The following is a 14,463-nucleotide window of genomic DNA, read 5'->3' as shown; positions in this document are numbered from 1 at the left end:
CTCAGCGCTGCCCGCGTGGCAGCACTGGCAGGGTCGCCATGTAATATGAGAGTTACGGGAGCAATAAAGGAGACGTCTTTAGCTTATGAATACCTTTAATTGACTAACTTATAAGACTAACTTACACTACTTATAGGCGCGAGGTGTCACACACACTACATCATATCATTTTCTTCTGATTTTTTTAACATCTGAAAAATAATGATCAGAAGGCCTAGCGGGTTACCGGGGCTCCGGCTCGAAGAGCAAGAGTAGGAACGGGGTGGTTTTTATTCAGTAAGTCTGACACTCCCTCTCGCCTCGCCCAAGGCGAGAGAAGTGATAGGATGATATTCGCCCATCAAAAAAGAAAAAGAAAGGTAATTGCATTGATTGTTTGAATAAGTGCATCAATCATTAATCGTCATTCAATTTACTAATTTAGGTATATCAAGGTCAAACACCAACATAATAATTAGTTTATAATTGTAATTAGGTTACACACACACACTTAAATTTTGCGTGTGTGGGCCCACCCGTAATACACATTACGTGAGAAAGCTCCACAGAGCGTCGCATGCGCATCAATAACAAAGGTAAGGATGTGACGTTAGTGCAACGCGAATATTAGTTTATATTTCCTAGAAATGATTAAATGACGTCAATGGTGTATTTAATAAGTAACTTAATATTGCACTGTGTGTGTAAAATTTGAAGTAAACTAATTCAGCTATTGTTTAGTCACGTTTGTTGAGTCAGAAAATCTTTAATTATTTTTTGTGTCATTGATGTTCGTGTGTCGTGTGATAAGTGCTCAAGTTCTTTCATCGTGCAGAAGTTCTGGTTTTGAGATTAATGATGATAATTAAGCTTACGATTGTTATCCAACAGTTTTCAGCCTCATTATTTAATGCAATGCAGAAGAGAAACGCGCTCGCTCCGCTCGTCACCAAGTAGTTTACAATGATAGTGCTGACAATGCACTGAGTCACATCACAGCGCGTCACAATGTATCGGTTACAACACTACCGGGAACTGTATTCTGTTGGCTCAGTACTCAGTACTCAGTGCTTACTGATACAGTGTCTCACACTCGCTGACAACTGGGCCGATCGTTACCATGTATTGTAATGGTAAGGATATAATATTTGAGATTATTGGGTTGATTATTCAAATACATAGGCCAGTAATTGTTTTAGCATTTGAGGAGACTTTCTGAATAGAGTGCTATGTCAAGCTCAACAAATGCACTGTAAAGGGATGTTGATGAAATTCTTTATTAAAATTTAATCTGAAGAAATTGTTGTATTCTATAAAAATGTTAGGCACATGCTAGTTACGTGCTATACCTATGTATTTTTTAAGGGAGAAAATTGTCCAATGCTTTCTCCCGCCTAGGGCAAGGTGAGAAGAGAGAGAAAGAGAAAACCACCCCATTCCTAGTCCTGCTCTTCGAGCCGGAGTCTCAGCAACCCGTCAAGGTCTTCTGCGTCTCCGTATGGCGCATCAGACTTACTGACCCCATCTCTGGTGCGCTGATGACGCATTGAGGCGCGTGCGGACGTGCCATACCTATCTCTGCAAGTGGCATTTTCCAAATTAATCAGATTGTCATCTTTTGATAACATTTCAGTGAATGAATGGAGGACTTATACGTACTGATTCATTGCGATTATTTCAGTCCAGTCATCGTTACACACACAGACAATCTATAGGAAGTAGTTATGATACATAAGCTCAAATATTGTACAAAATATTGCGAAATATTTTATTCTTACGTGTGTACACAGCTGTGACATTACATATGTTTAATTATTTATATGTGTTTAATATAGTTTAACAAAGAGTATTTACTTCCATACATGTTTTATTGTAATTGGTACCATGACACAGTTTGTGAATGGCTATCAATTAAATCTATTTACCAAATGTCTCGGGAATACTGTAAATACCTAGTATATTGCAACGTGTGTGATAAATGGCTCTGTTGCATCCTCCAATTACAACAGAAAGTCAACAACTCACAAATGGCGGAACAATAAAAAAGCCTCACTGTCGCCGTCACTCAATGCGACGGAAAACGTGGAAACCGCGTGAAGAGAGACATCTTGGTGCGCACACAATAAAACTGCTTGAAAAATCAAATAAAGCGCCTCCGTAAACATGGCGAGAACCGCGCAATAAAACAAATCTGTTTGTCGGACAGACAGACGGACAGACACGTAAATCTCCAGTGTATCGAGGAGCAGGATACGAGACACCTGCCGCACTTAATGGATACTTTGTAAATTAGGTGATCATCGAGTCGATTGTAACAAACTAACAAGTCTCACTTTGTAGCTTTAGTAGCGGTTGTGTTACTTGACAACTTTGTTCTGAGAATTAAGGAAAGTCTGTGATATAGTTTAAAAGGATTATACTATAGTTCAAGTTTCGGAAGATACGTATTTTAGCTGCGTATAATTCGAATTTGAAATTTGTTAACGTACGAAAAATGTTTGTGTCGACGATATTCATAGAATAATGTGGAATACAACTACTAAGGCAGATTATATTTTTACTATAGGATGTGGTTTAACGAATCGCCACATTCAAAAAAACATTGGTTTGGACAAATCCTCTTTCTACGATTTCATACTTACATTAATACCAAACCAGAATCAAAAAAGTGCATAATATATTAAGAAACTAAACTCTACAGATATTTTCAGCCATGGGGAAAACGCGGAAGCTCATCAAATATCATAGATGTGCAGTATCAAATATATAACCAAAGGAAATGCAATTCAGTTTCACTTTCAGGCCGTAAGCTCCGATCGAGACGTAGCATCTGGTTGTCTCCGATAGGCCCGCGGTAGGAACCAGTAAATCTCTTAAAGATTTACGTCTCAGCCATCATTCACGAGCGAGTGTTGACTTTACAATAAATTCACTTTTCGGCTTGTTTTCATTGAAGTTAATATGGTTTCTAAATACTGCCGGTACTGGGCTTTCGAAACTTCCTTTGGTTCGATACTTCGCGGAAAGGTTTTTAGATAAAGGTACGGGGAAATAGTGTGGTGTTTGAAGGTGACAATGCTATTCACAAACGTTTGTTTCTGGACTATTTTAGTTAAAGGATGAGTGGTAGTTTCATTATACCACTATTTAAAATTAAACCACCTCTAAGCATTCAAGCAATTTTCATGAGACCATAATATACAGCAACAATTATGAATTTCTAGGAAAAGTTTAGTGCTTCACACACCCACTGCGTCGTAGTTCTGTCAAACCTAATCTCGCAGCAAACACATACATGACACAAAACAAACACATCTTAAACATTAATCTGCAACATTCAACAACGCATACAAACTTTTTATAGCAACAACACAAACGTTCCTCATCTTTCAGAGCATTCACTCTCCACCGCAATGAATCACGACCAGCCCACAGGAAACCAGGCTTAATGACCAGCCAGTACACCACTTACCTATCCTAGTGGGACTGGTCGGATAATAGGCCACTTATGGCCGGTAACAGGCGCATTAATCACGGGAGACAGTAAACTGTGAAGTGATCTTTTGAAGTCTGAAGTTAATTTGGTGCACAAAGTCCTGTGGTGGTTTATGTCGCCCATGGGATGTTTATTGTTTTTATTATGATTATTAAGCTGGCACAGTGCCGGGCTCGATACGGTAAAGTTTATGGGATGCGTTTTTATAATAGTACTAGCTGTTGCCCGCGACTTCGTGTGGACGAAACGAGTTCGCTTCAAAATTAAGATGAAACTAATTCTTACTAATAAGAATTTGAGTTTTTAATTTTTTGTAAAATAAAAGTAAGTCTAAGCTACTCTTTAGCACATCAGCCACCTGCCAAAAAACCCCATCAAAATCGGTCCAGCCATTTCAGAGATAGACCGGAACAAACAGACAGAAAAAAATATGATTTTGCTATATGTATCGTATCAATATTCAAATGTACCACACTGTTATTTCAATATTACAAACAGTCACTCCAATTTTATTTGTTAGAATCTAGAAGTATGTTTGGACTATAGTAAATTAAGAATGTTGATTGGTTGGAACATGTTTTATTGTTTTTCAATTCAATACTTAACTTTTTGGGTTTGCCCATTGTTTTTGCTTTGATAGCCTACTTCGTTAAGTAGACAGTGTTCTTAATGACCACCTAGCCTTATAACAGTTACCCAAATCAGCTTATCGATGTCCAATGGACGGTTGGATTTCGATAACGCAGGATTAAATATTACTAATACAATGCTGCTAATACATAATCTTTTACACATACTATTTTATTACTTCCATTAAATTAAAAGTTGTACAAACTTAGTACATTCACACTGAAGGATAAAGCCATCTATCAATATATAAATGAGCAACATTCATATAACAAACAAAAATCGTTACTATATTAATAACATTAAGTTCCAAATTGGACTACTGTGTCGGCGACTACATCAAGTCAGCCATTTGAAGCGAATGTCTGCAATAGTATCATAATTATATCGAACACCAATCGCTTCCATTAAGCCCACATAATCGATTAGGCGCCGCACTTGCGAAACAACCGCTACCTAATTTATCGATTCAATTTAACGATCATTTTATATCGATTAACCGTTATTGGATAACGATATTTATTAACATCATTACGGGTCATCACTTTTATGAATATTGTTATTCTGAATTCTGCTTTAGATACGTTGATTTAGAATTTGAACTTCATTGGTCCAACACCAATACATGGATGAGAATAATAATCGGATATTCGGAGCGGACAGAGGTGTTGTTAGCGAATATTATTGCCGATTTATAAATGTCGGTTATTTGTGTCGGGATGAGTTTGTTGAGTGTTTTATTAACTGCTGGTTGTGTGATGAAATGTTTAACGTAACGATATAGGTTGTGGACTATTGCGAGATTGCGAAAATAGTATCGTCTAAGTCCAGTGTGTCTGATCTGTACCCTTAATACGAGTTTGTTTTACGTTGAACGAAAACGAAACGAAACCGCGTTCGGCGCTCTGATTGGCCGGCGCGAATGAACCAACCAATCAGAGCCCCGAACGCGCTTTCGTTTTGATCTCGTTAAACGTAAAACAAACTTGTACTAAGCCTTCTAGTCTGGCTATGCTACTTTCTTACTGGTTCGCCGTTAATAGTCGGTACAATAATTACGTGGTCATTGATCATCATTATGTCATCGCTAATGGACGTTGATGTGTGTGCACTAAATACCTACATGTATATGATCATACATACATATACAGTTATACATGTATGTATGTATGTGTGTGTGTATGAGAGTAACGTATGACTAAGTACTTAAGCTGATGGCTTGGATTAACGATTCAATTGATTCACTTAAGTCACTTTTTATTGAAAACTAACTTCTGTCTGCTACTTGCATAAACCAAGTTCAATCTATGATTGCTTTATTGAAATCAATTCAGCGGTTTTAGATGTGAAAGCGTAACTAAATGTGGTTAATATAAGTAGGTATTTAGAGATGGTTCAGTTTTTAATTTTGATTTTAATTAATTTTTGCACTTAATATTAAAATACTTCTTTCTGTAATCTTAACAAATAACTTTATTCCGCTTCATTGGAAGCTACACTTTGGAACAACCACCAAGCTTCACTGACGGACAGACTGACAAACTATTATTTATTTATTTATTTGTTGACATTTTAAAAGTACTTTCGATTTATAGTTTTATTTATAGAGTTGTAAAATAAATGTATGCAAAGCAAATTTAATTTGTCAAGCTATCTATAATCAACATTTACTACCAACCCTTTTAAAACAACATCACCTTAACACCACAAACAAACAATGAAATATAAAACTATAAAATGAAACTACACCTAAACTAAATACTGTCCCATCTCTCTAAGTATTACTTCACCCTCTGACAGACAAATTAAACTAATAACGCGGCAATACAGCTGTGAGTCGCCATGATGAATGCCCTGCTGACACCGCCACCGAGCCGCCGTGAAGATTAAACAAAGCTACCCCCATGGGACGCGCAGGAAGGTGGTTTTAAATGAGATGCTCGTATTTTTATACTCTTGGTAATTATATAGAATCTTTGTAGACGGATGGTGTTGTGATATGATGAAAGTTCAATAAATGGTAGATACTGTATTAGGCAGTTAACTTTAAGCTGTACGATTTTGTACAAGGCCTGAAATAGGTTTGGGAACTTTCAAGGTTGTTAGTTAAAGTTATTATCTAGTTTTACAGAACGTAGGAGGCCCTTCCCGATTTTCCCAATGCCCGATTCCCCAACAACCCTTAAATTCTTGACCTCCAAAAGGCCAGCAATGCAATCAGGTGATCCGTCTGCTCGTCTACCGGCTTATACCATAAAAAAAAAAACATTTTAGGTACCTGTAGTTCTATTTTATCAAAAATATTGATCTAACAATCAAAAGCATATGGCATGCGTAGTGCCGAAGTATAAAATTAGTATTGCATCGGGTATTCAAATATTTTTTTACAATTATTCTTCACAGTACCAAACAAACCATTTTCATTCGTTGAAGTTTGATTGATCAGTTACTTATTCTTTAATCATATAATAATTTTCTTCACAAACTACTTTAATATTAACAACATCAAACCGACACAGCTCACACTTAACCGATCCTATAATAAGCCAACATCAATACTGCTTTAGTTGTGCATAAAAGTACAAATCGAGTAACTAATGGGCTATCAACGGCTTTGTTCTATTTGCGGGCGGAGACGCGGCGCGAAACGATGCCGATGCGCTTATTTTGACATGCCTTCATTATCGACGGGGGATGTGCAGTAGTGGGAGCTACACTGAAGATATTGTAGGCAGTGGATACGAGGGGGGTTTTAGGAAGCACTTAAACAGCCTAGAAATACTGAATGATTTTGAAACTTCCGCAGTAGTCGATTGCTTATTACAACAAAGCACTAAGTTAGATTTATGCAGTGCCGAATCAATCTCGAAGCAAGACTAGTACCTAATTGTTACAAGCCCCTAGCAACCCAGTAATCAAACTTATCTTTATCTTAAAAGCTTAAAAGGTATTTTTGTGAAACTCACAGTGTGTTCGGGAAGTAAGAAGTTTGCAGTGACATGTTTCAAGGGACACCCTGTCGATCAAAGGGTCTCTCAAAATAATTTGCTACGGACTTACTACTTACCTATTACACTTATTGCTAACTTTCAAAGTTCAATTGCAACTTGGAAGCAAAAAAATCGCTCTCGAGCCAAAAATTAGACATAATATGAATTTCTAAAATTGCAACGTCACGCCTTTAATCCCCAAAGGGGTAAGCAGAGGTGCACATTACGGCATGCAATGTACACCATTTTCACCATTTGTGTTATAAGTCCTATGTAAAAGCGGGTGGCCCTATACTGGGCACTATTCCAGACTCCGTGCTACAACTGAGAAATTTTCGAATTTCTAAAACTTACTATTCATTAAGATAGCAATAATAATCTGAGCGTGTACTCCATTCCTTAGTAGAGTGCATAGAGTGCGCTAGTCTAAACAAGGGGGCGGCGAGTGGTACAAATTGAACGATCGCAACTCGCGCCAGTAACTGGCACGCAGGGCTGCCACGCGCATCCACGTGTCATGTATCTATGACATACACTTCATACACAATGTAGAGAAGATACGTAATTAAGTCCAAAGTAGCGAGAGAGTATTTGAAATGTGGAGATATTCAGTTTACGTTCTCAAATTTCTATACTTATATGTAATTTTGTATGCAATGGTCTTTTAGGGATGTCCCTTATTAATTAAAACCGAGAAAACATACTGTATAATATTTTGTTTGTAAATTTGACTTAAGTTCTTCTAACTGACGTGATCATTTTAATACAACCCTCTTTGTCCGCGACAATGTGCTGTGCATAGTATGCTGACGATATCTATATTCGCATCAATTTAATAGAGACTTACTTACTAAGTCTATCTTATGTGAGTTACTGCTCTTCTAATCTCCCACATCCCTGAGCTTAGCACATCATTACACATTATGGGTTCTAAGTTGGTATTAAAAACAAAAATAAAGACAACTCTGCTCATAACCGCTAATCTGATCAGTGACAAATGACAGCCCTGAGCCTAATATTAACATAGATAAATCGTAGCCTCAACAAACTGACGATTGACGCAATAAAGCCCGGGTTAGTATTGCCATCATTAATCCATATAAATTTACTTGCTAAAAATAAATTGGCAACCCTAAGAGACACAGCTGCAACGGCCAATAGCTTATTGCTTGGACGTTCTACGTTTGAATTACATGTTGCAAACTTATTTATGCACTTGCATAAGCAATTTGGACCGTCTTATATTTAGGGAATAAGGTTAAATTTTGCTTGTGTTGGAGTTTGATGGTGGTAGATGGGTTGGTTTAAGTATTCGTCTCGATTAAAACGATAGAAATGCAACAGCAATTCGATATTAGTTATAAGGAGCGAGTGCGAGTCGTCACTGGAATGCGCGGAATATATCGGGATGCCGATTGACAAATTGTGTACGCTCGCCTGTCGTGGTACACTACTGCAATTATACTTTACTCTCATGACATCGAGAGAACATCGGTCGTTAACACTAAGAAAAGCACTTATTATAAAGTAGTGCAGATATACATAAATATAAACAAATGTATTATCTTCCTTCACAGCTTTCGATGGTAGAGTCAAACATCTCACTGAATACTGTTCACCTACTTAAGTAAAAATAAGTAATAAAAAAAGAAAACATAAATTACTGTGACATCATCATAATAAAATATTTTAAAACACCTATAAACCACACATGGAGTCCCAATAATGTCTGTAAACATAAACTGTCTCGAACTACAGTTTTAAATTCTACTTTAAACACATCAATTAAGGTCCACCATAACCTTTTACATAAAACTTAAGTGCAGCAGTTTGCGAGTATGAAACTAAAAAACAAACATACAACCGCTAGTGATAAAAACACAATGCGATGACTAACGGCTAAGAGTGAACGCACACCACGCGACAACGCGACTTGCGTCATAAAATACACACCGCACAATATTGCTCCGATTTTGTAATTCATAGAATTGTTTAAATCGCAATAGATTTGCAAATGAACCGATAAACACGTACTGCCATTAAACTAATTAAAATACCGTGATGTTAAACATCGTTTGTGGTTGAATGTTGTTACATAATTAGCAACAATCTGAGTTACGAAAAATAGAAATTACAATTTATTCATAACATACACTTTCTTGCAAAATAAAACTTGATTAATACACAAATCAATCACAATGATAAGAACGCGACGCATTCCACACTCGATACCCTCAGTTGCAAAATCACTGAACCAAGCCACTTAAATCATGTAATTAAGATGATAACTTTAATATCAGGAAGAGACATCCGACAAGTATCGCAATGTGCGCAGACTCTTACGAAAACAATGTGCCCATCTGCGTCCATTGGCGTGTACTAAAAATTATTACCCTGCCCAAAACGAGAGCACATTGCACAGAGCAACCCTGACTAATTGACGGTGATTTACAACTCGGCCGGGTTATATAACCTCATGAACTTCGGGGAATCTTATGTGAAGTTGTGTTTATTTGGCACCGTGTGTGGGATCCTAATGGATCGCCTCGCTGACCGGTTACACTCCGTAGCCGAGTTCAAAGTAAACGCACTGGTTATTGCTACCCAGTTATTGGGTCACGATGGTTTACAACTGACTTAATAGCTGCACAATTTTGATTGACTGCTGAAAGTAAGCCGTTAGGAGTCAATTAAGAAACCCAATTAGGTTCCTTTAATGGCAAGCTTAAAGCAAAACAAATGAGAGATAAGATAGACAGGTTACTCCGTCATTATAAAATTTAAAGCATTGTATAATCCATACTAATAGGGACATTAAACAAAATTAACGATGCAACAGTAAGGTTGTCAAAAAGGACACATTTCACAATGAGTCAACAGTTTTATTAGTTGGAATTCAATTAGGCCGTGAATTTAAATAGCCGTCGTCGGCCCACCCCTAACTCAAACATAACCGCAGTGTATTCAAATTGCGTTTTCATTGCATTTAATTGGAGGGGCTGAAAGCAACGTTGCAAACTGACAGTTTAAAAAATAAAAGTAACATTTATTACGTCGCCCACCCAAATGGTGGTTTCTTGAGGTTGGTGTCGCAATGCTAACTTTTACTCAAATATATTACGCATAATATTTAGGATTATTTACAAAATCAAATACCAGCCACTTCACTTCAAACTTGGCCATTAATCAAGTCAACATGTCTAATAATCTTGTCATAATCAAGACGTTTCTTTCCGAAACTCGTCAGATTACAATCATCTAATGTCTAGATTTAGATTTTTAGATCTAGATTTTTAATGACTACCATTAAAAAAACTAAATTTACCGATACATTCAGATGAGACACTATTCCAAGAATACTAAACTAGATTTGATTGGACAGACAATATTGAAATGGATGACCAATTTAGATAACATCAATTTTATATTGAAGGTGCTCAAAAGTAGAAAGTCGTAGAAATTTGAATATCTCACCTTTACTGATCCGCTCATCCTCCAGCCATCCTGGGGAATCTTTAGACTTTGGCACGGACAGGTTCAGGGGCTGCTCCTCACATTTATAATAAAGCACTTTATCAAACTCACTGTCACTAGTTCTCACACTTTTCTGCAGCAACTGTTCCTGTAGCTTATTCTTATGAACACTTATTAAGTTCCTATCGCCCTCCGACACTTGCACACTCTTCTCTTGGTACCCGAAAGGTTTTTTCACATCGAAATTAATTTTCACATTCATCAGCTGACTCACTGTCGACTTTTTAGTTTCGCTACTTTTATCTACATTAGAAAGGCCTAAAATATAATCTATGGTGTGCGGGGTCGGCTTCTTCGGCGGTTTCCCGTAGACGTGCGGATGCCATGATGGTTCGGACACTTCGTCTTTCTTCTCTTCTGTGCTTTTGATCTCGTCATCTTTACTTCCAAAGCTATCTACATTAACGTCCGAAGCGTCTCTAGATTCGTCTATCACTAAATCTTCTTTGTCATCTTCTACGTTTATTTTTTCGCTTGGACTGAGCCTGTCGTCCGCACATTGGAAGAAGTTGTGGTCGTTGGTGAAGTTCTGGACGTGTATGAGCGTGTTGTCTTCCTGGTGGGGGGTGTACGAAGATACTACAGTTTGCATTTCTTGTTCTTTAGTGTCGTCACTCATGTGTTAGTCTTTCAATGTGTGCGGAAATAATACATGTTTGTTTTTATGATTGTATTAGTGCTTGATTGCTGGTGTGGGTGGCGTGTCGTTTGATGTCCCACTTTGATGTCGGCGTGATGTTTTCGTTCGCTTCCTGCAACAAACACACGAGCCGTGTTATTGAGTGTTTGATTGAAATGAATTATGCGGGAGTTAGTTCTGCGCGCTAAGTGGATGATGTATTGATATTTTTATCTCGTGATGATTGAATGTGATTTTATCTGACAAAGTGGTGTGGATGTCAAAACAGAATGTATGGATATTACTCATAAAAAGTTATGAAAACTTTTACAAACTACCCACATTCATCTATCGTAGAGACGATAAGAAATAACATAGTTCGCATAAAGTACTTATTATCAAAACAATGGCCGTGTCGCATTCAGTTGACAAAAGTCTAATAAACACGGGTACATCAACAGTAGCCACAAAATGAATTAAACGATACACTAACAGCCCAATAAACGGTTCGTGCTCTATCTCGCGGCGGCGGGGTACCCCTCCCCCCCCGCCGCCCGCGCCGCGCGCCCCCGCCCGCAGGTCCCCGGGGCGTGTGGGGTGCACGCACACAGGCACACGGGATCAACTGATCGGTAAGCGCTGATTGATTTTTATTGGAATCACATATCAAGGTTGTCGCGAATTGTTTGTGTTTGTATTGTTTCAATATACACATACATACATACATACACACACACACATACATACAAGTATTTTTATTTGATGAACACCTGTGTCTACATGTTATTGTTCCCGGCTGAAATTATTGTATTTTTGTTTTGAGTAATATTTGATTTTACCTGATCCGGACAAATTATTTCATGTCCTACATATTATGCTCGTGTTTTCCACATTAAATCCAGTTAGTTCGGACATCATAATCATTTGAAATAATCAGTCAATTAGGATAATCAGTTCCACAATTAGATTGAGGTGAAAGATATCATCCGCGGAACAAATTAATTGAATTAATAATGTACTATTCTTGTTCATTGTGACCTAGTATCATTAATTAGTAGAATACTCGTAATTATCAACAAATTGAACTAAATATATCATAGGTAAACATTGGTAATCGCTAAAATAAATTAAGCTTAAATGATAAATGTGATAAAAATAACGTAGGTACATATAAAAACAAGCTATTTGCTCTCTGTCCCTAATGCGATTCTAATACATTTGGTAAAGCCCGAAATGAACAGGTTTAAACAAACCTTATCTTTGTTACATATCTACCAATCTTTGTTTGTATATATCAAAAATAACATAACAAAATATATTTGGATAGAGAAAATAAATATACGAAAACGTGACAGCCCTAAGGGATGAAACTGAAACAAAGCGGCGACTGGAAAACACGACGACACGACACAACGATACAAAGCGATTCGCAACGATTCACGACGATTCGCAACGATTCACAACGAGTCGCAACGATTGGCGTTTAATCGCAACCATCCTGCGTATTTGCCCTGACTAGTGATGCGCGTCCACTGTGCACTTTACAACACACAAATTATTTTAATTATATACTGTTTAATCACACGAAATTTTTAATTACGTCCATTCTTGTGAAGTCTGTGGTCAATCACAATCACTAATATTCCAATGTATAAGTGACCTTAAAATGATACTCATACTACATTAATAGTCTATTTTATTTATGCAATACAGTACATAGTTATGCACTGAATTAGCAAACAATTGATTTAAAAAGGAATTTTACAAATATTCTTTCATTAACACGCTTTTAAAACTACTAACTTAGTTTTTTGTTTCCAAATCTACCTAATTTATTTTGTATTCTAATAAATATTTATTTTTAAAAGTGACCAAGACCTAGACTATTTTTAAACACCAAGTTTTACTAGTACTCATAAAAACAATTTGTACAATAAATATTTCAAATCAAAACCATTTTCTACCCTCGCAGTTATCATTATAAAGTTACCTCGAACACGATTGCCGAGTCCCTCTTTACGAAAACCTCTTGAAAGAGGGAAGGTGCAGTTCATTGACAATCAGCCCTCACTATGTCATTCCCTCTTCCCTCCTCACCGGTTTGCTACGGCCGTGGGGCAATTTTTCCTTGGATAATTTTCCTTTCAACGATGTTAGATATCGTGACGTCACGGTACTCGAGATGAATATCAATGTCACTCGAGTAAACGGTCCGTTGTTTTATAAATTGAAGATTTTTTCTTTGATTTAATCTTGTTTGTTAAGGAATTATTGTATATTGACAAGTTTTCTTTGTGAAAAATTGCTAATGTTTCGGATAAAGAAGTAAGGTTTGTTGTTAAATCGAGGAAAATTAAATTAATTTTTATTCCAACTAAAAATGACACACTCATTTAACATTGACTGCACGGTTTGAACGTTGGCTGGGCGACCGTTTGCCGCGCAACGGTCGACGGGTTCGATTCCCACACGGACCAACTCTTTGTGTGATCCACAAATTGTTGTTTCGTTTCTACCCAAGATACAGGAAAATACTAGTGTGGGCACAGTTTAAGATAGAAGCTTATAAGACAATTTAACTATTAGGTATGATTCGCAGAAAAATATCCTACTACGATCCATTTATCGAACATAATAATATCGTTAATTAAATTATCGTTTATACGAATAAAATGACTGATAGTAATAAATTTCACGAAACATGTACTTATATGCATTATATCGTAATTAGTGAGAGTGAAATATTTTCAATTAATTAATCGATTATTACAGAATTGTTATTATTGCGAATCCTATCAGTGTAAGCGTATCTATTGATGGTCCTAGTATATAAAATGATGCAAATTTTCAACGTTTGCGATAAGCGATCGAGTGATAACGATGATTTGTTTTGTAACATTTTATTTTTCCATTTTTCACAACCTTTTGTTTTGTTTTTAGGCCATTCTATACAACTGGTGGATGTTTCTCTGGGTTTCGTAGAATATATGATTTACAATAAGTAGTTTTACAGTTATTTTTACTGAAATTACGATAATTGTCGGAAAATGATAAAACTTAGTGTTTTCAGAAAAGTATAGAGCATCAGTTTTAATTATTAATGAATTGTCCAATAAGTCACAGTTAATTTACAATTACTCAGTGAAAAGTAAGATTGTATGCTGAATCGATCTATCAGAGGATCATTTTCACTCGTAAGCTTTATGGTGTAAAGGCGT

At 36.8% G+C, this 14,463-nt stretch overlaps 1 protein-coding gene across 1 annotated transcript in view; it reads right to left on the bottom strand.

Moving 5' to 3' along the window:
* LOC118278041 (uncharacterized) overlaps window positions 1-14,463 on the bottom strand; it is a 75,051-nt gene that overhangs the window by 46,022 nt on the left and 14,566 nt on the right. The window contains exon 2 of the mRNA XM_035597097.2: window positions 10,567-11,378. Coding sequence (XP_035452990.2) covers window positions 10,567-11,245 — 679 coding nt within the window. The 5' untranslated portion in view covers window positions 11,246-11,378. The remainder of the gene's footprint in view (window positions 1-10,566; window positions 11,379-14,463) is intronic.

The sequence above is a fragment of the Spodoptera frugiperda genome, chromosome 18 (genome assembly GCF_023101765.2).
Source record: "Spodoptera frugiperda isolate SF20-4 chromosome 18, AGI-APGP_CSIRO_Sfru_2.0, whole genome shotgun sequence".
Classification (NCBI taxonomy): Eukaryota; Metazoa; Arthropoda; class Insecta; order Lepidoptera; family Noctuidae; genus Spodoptera; species Spodoptera frugiperda.
The sequence above is the reverse complement of the archived record's forward strand: the minus strand, read 5'-3'. Positions and strand labels throughout refer to the sequence as shown.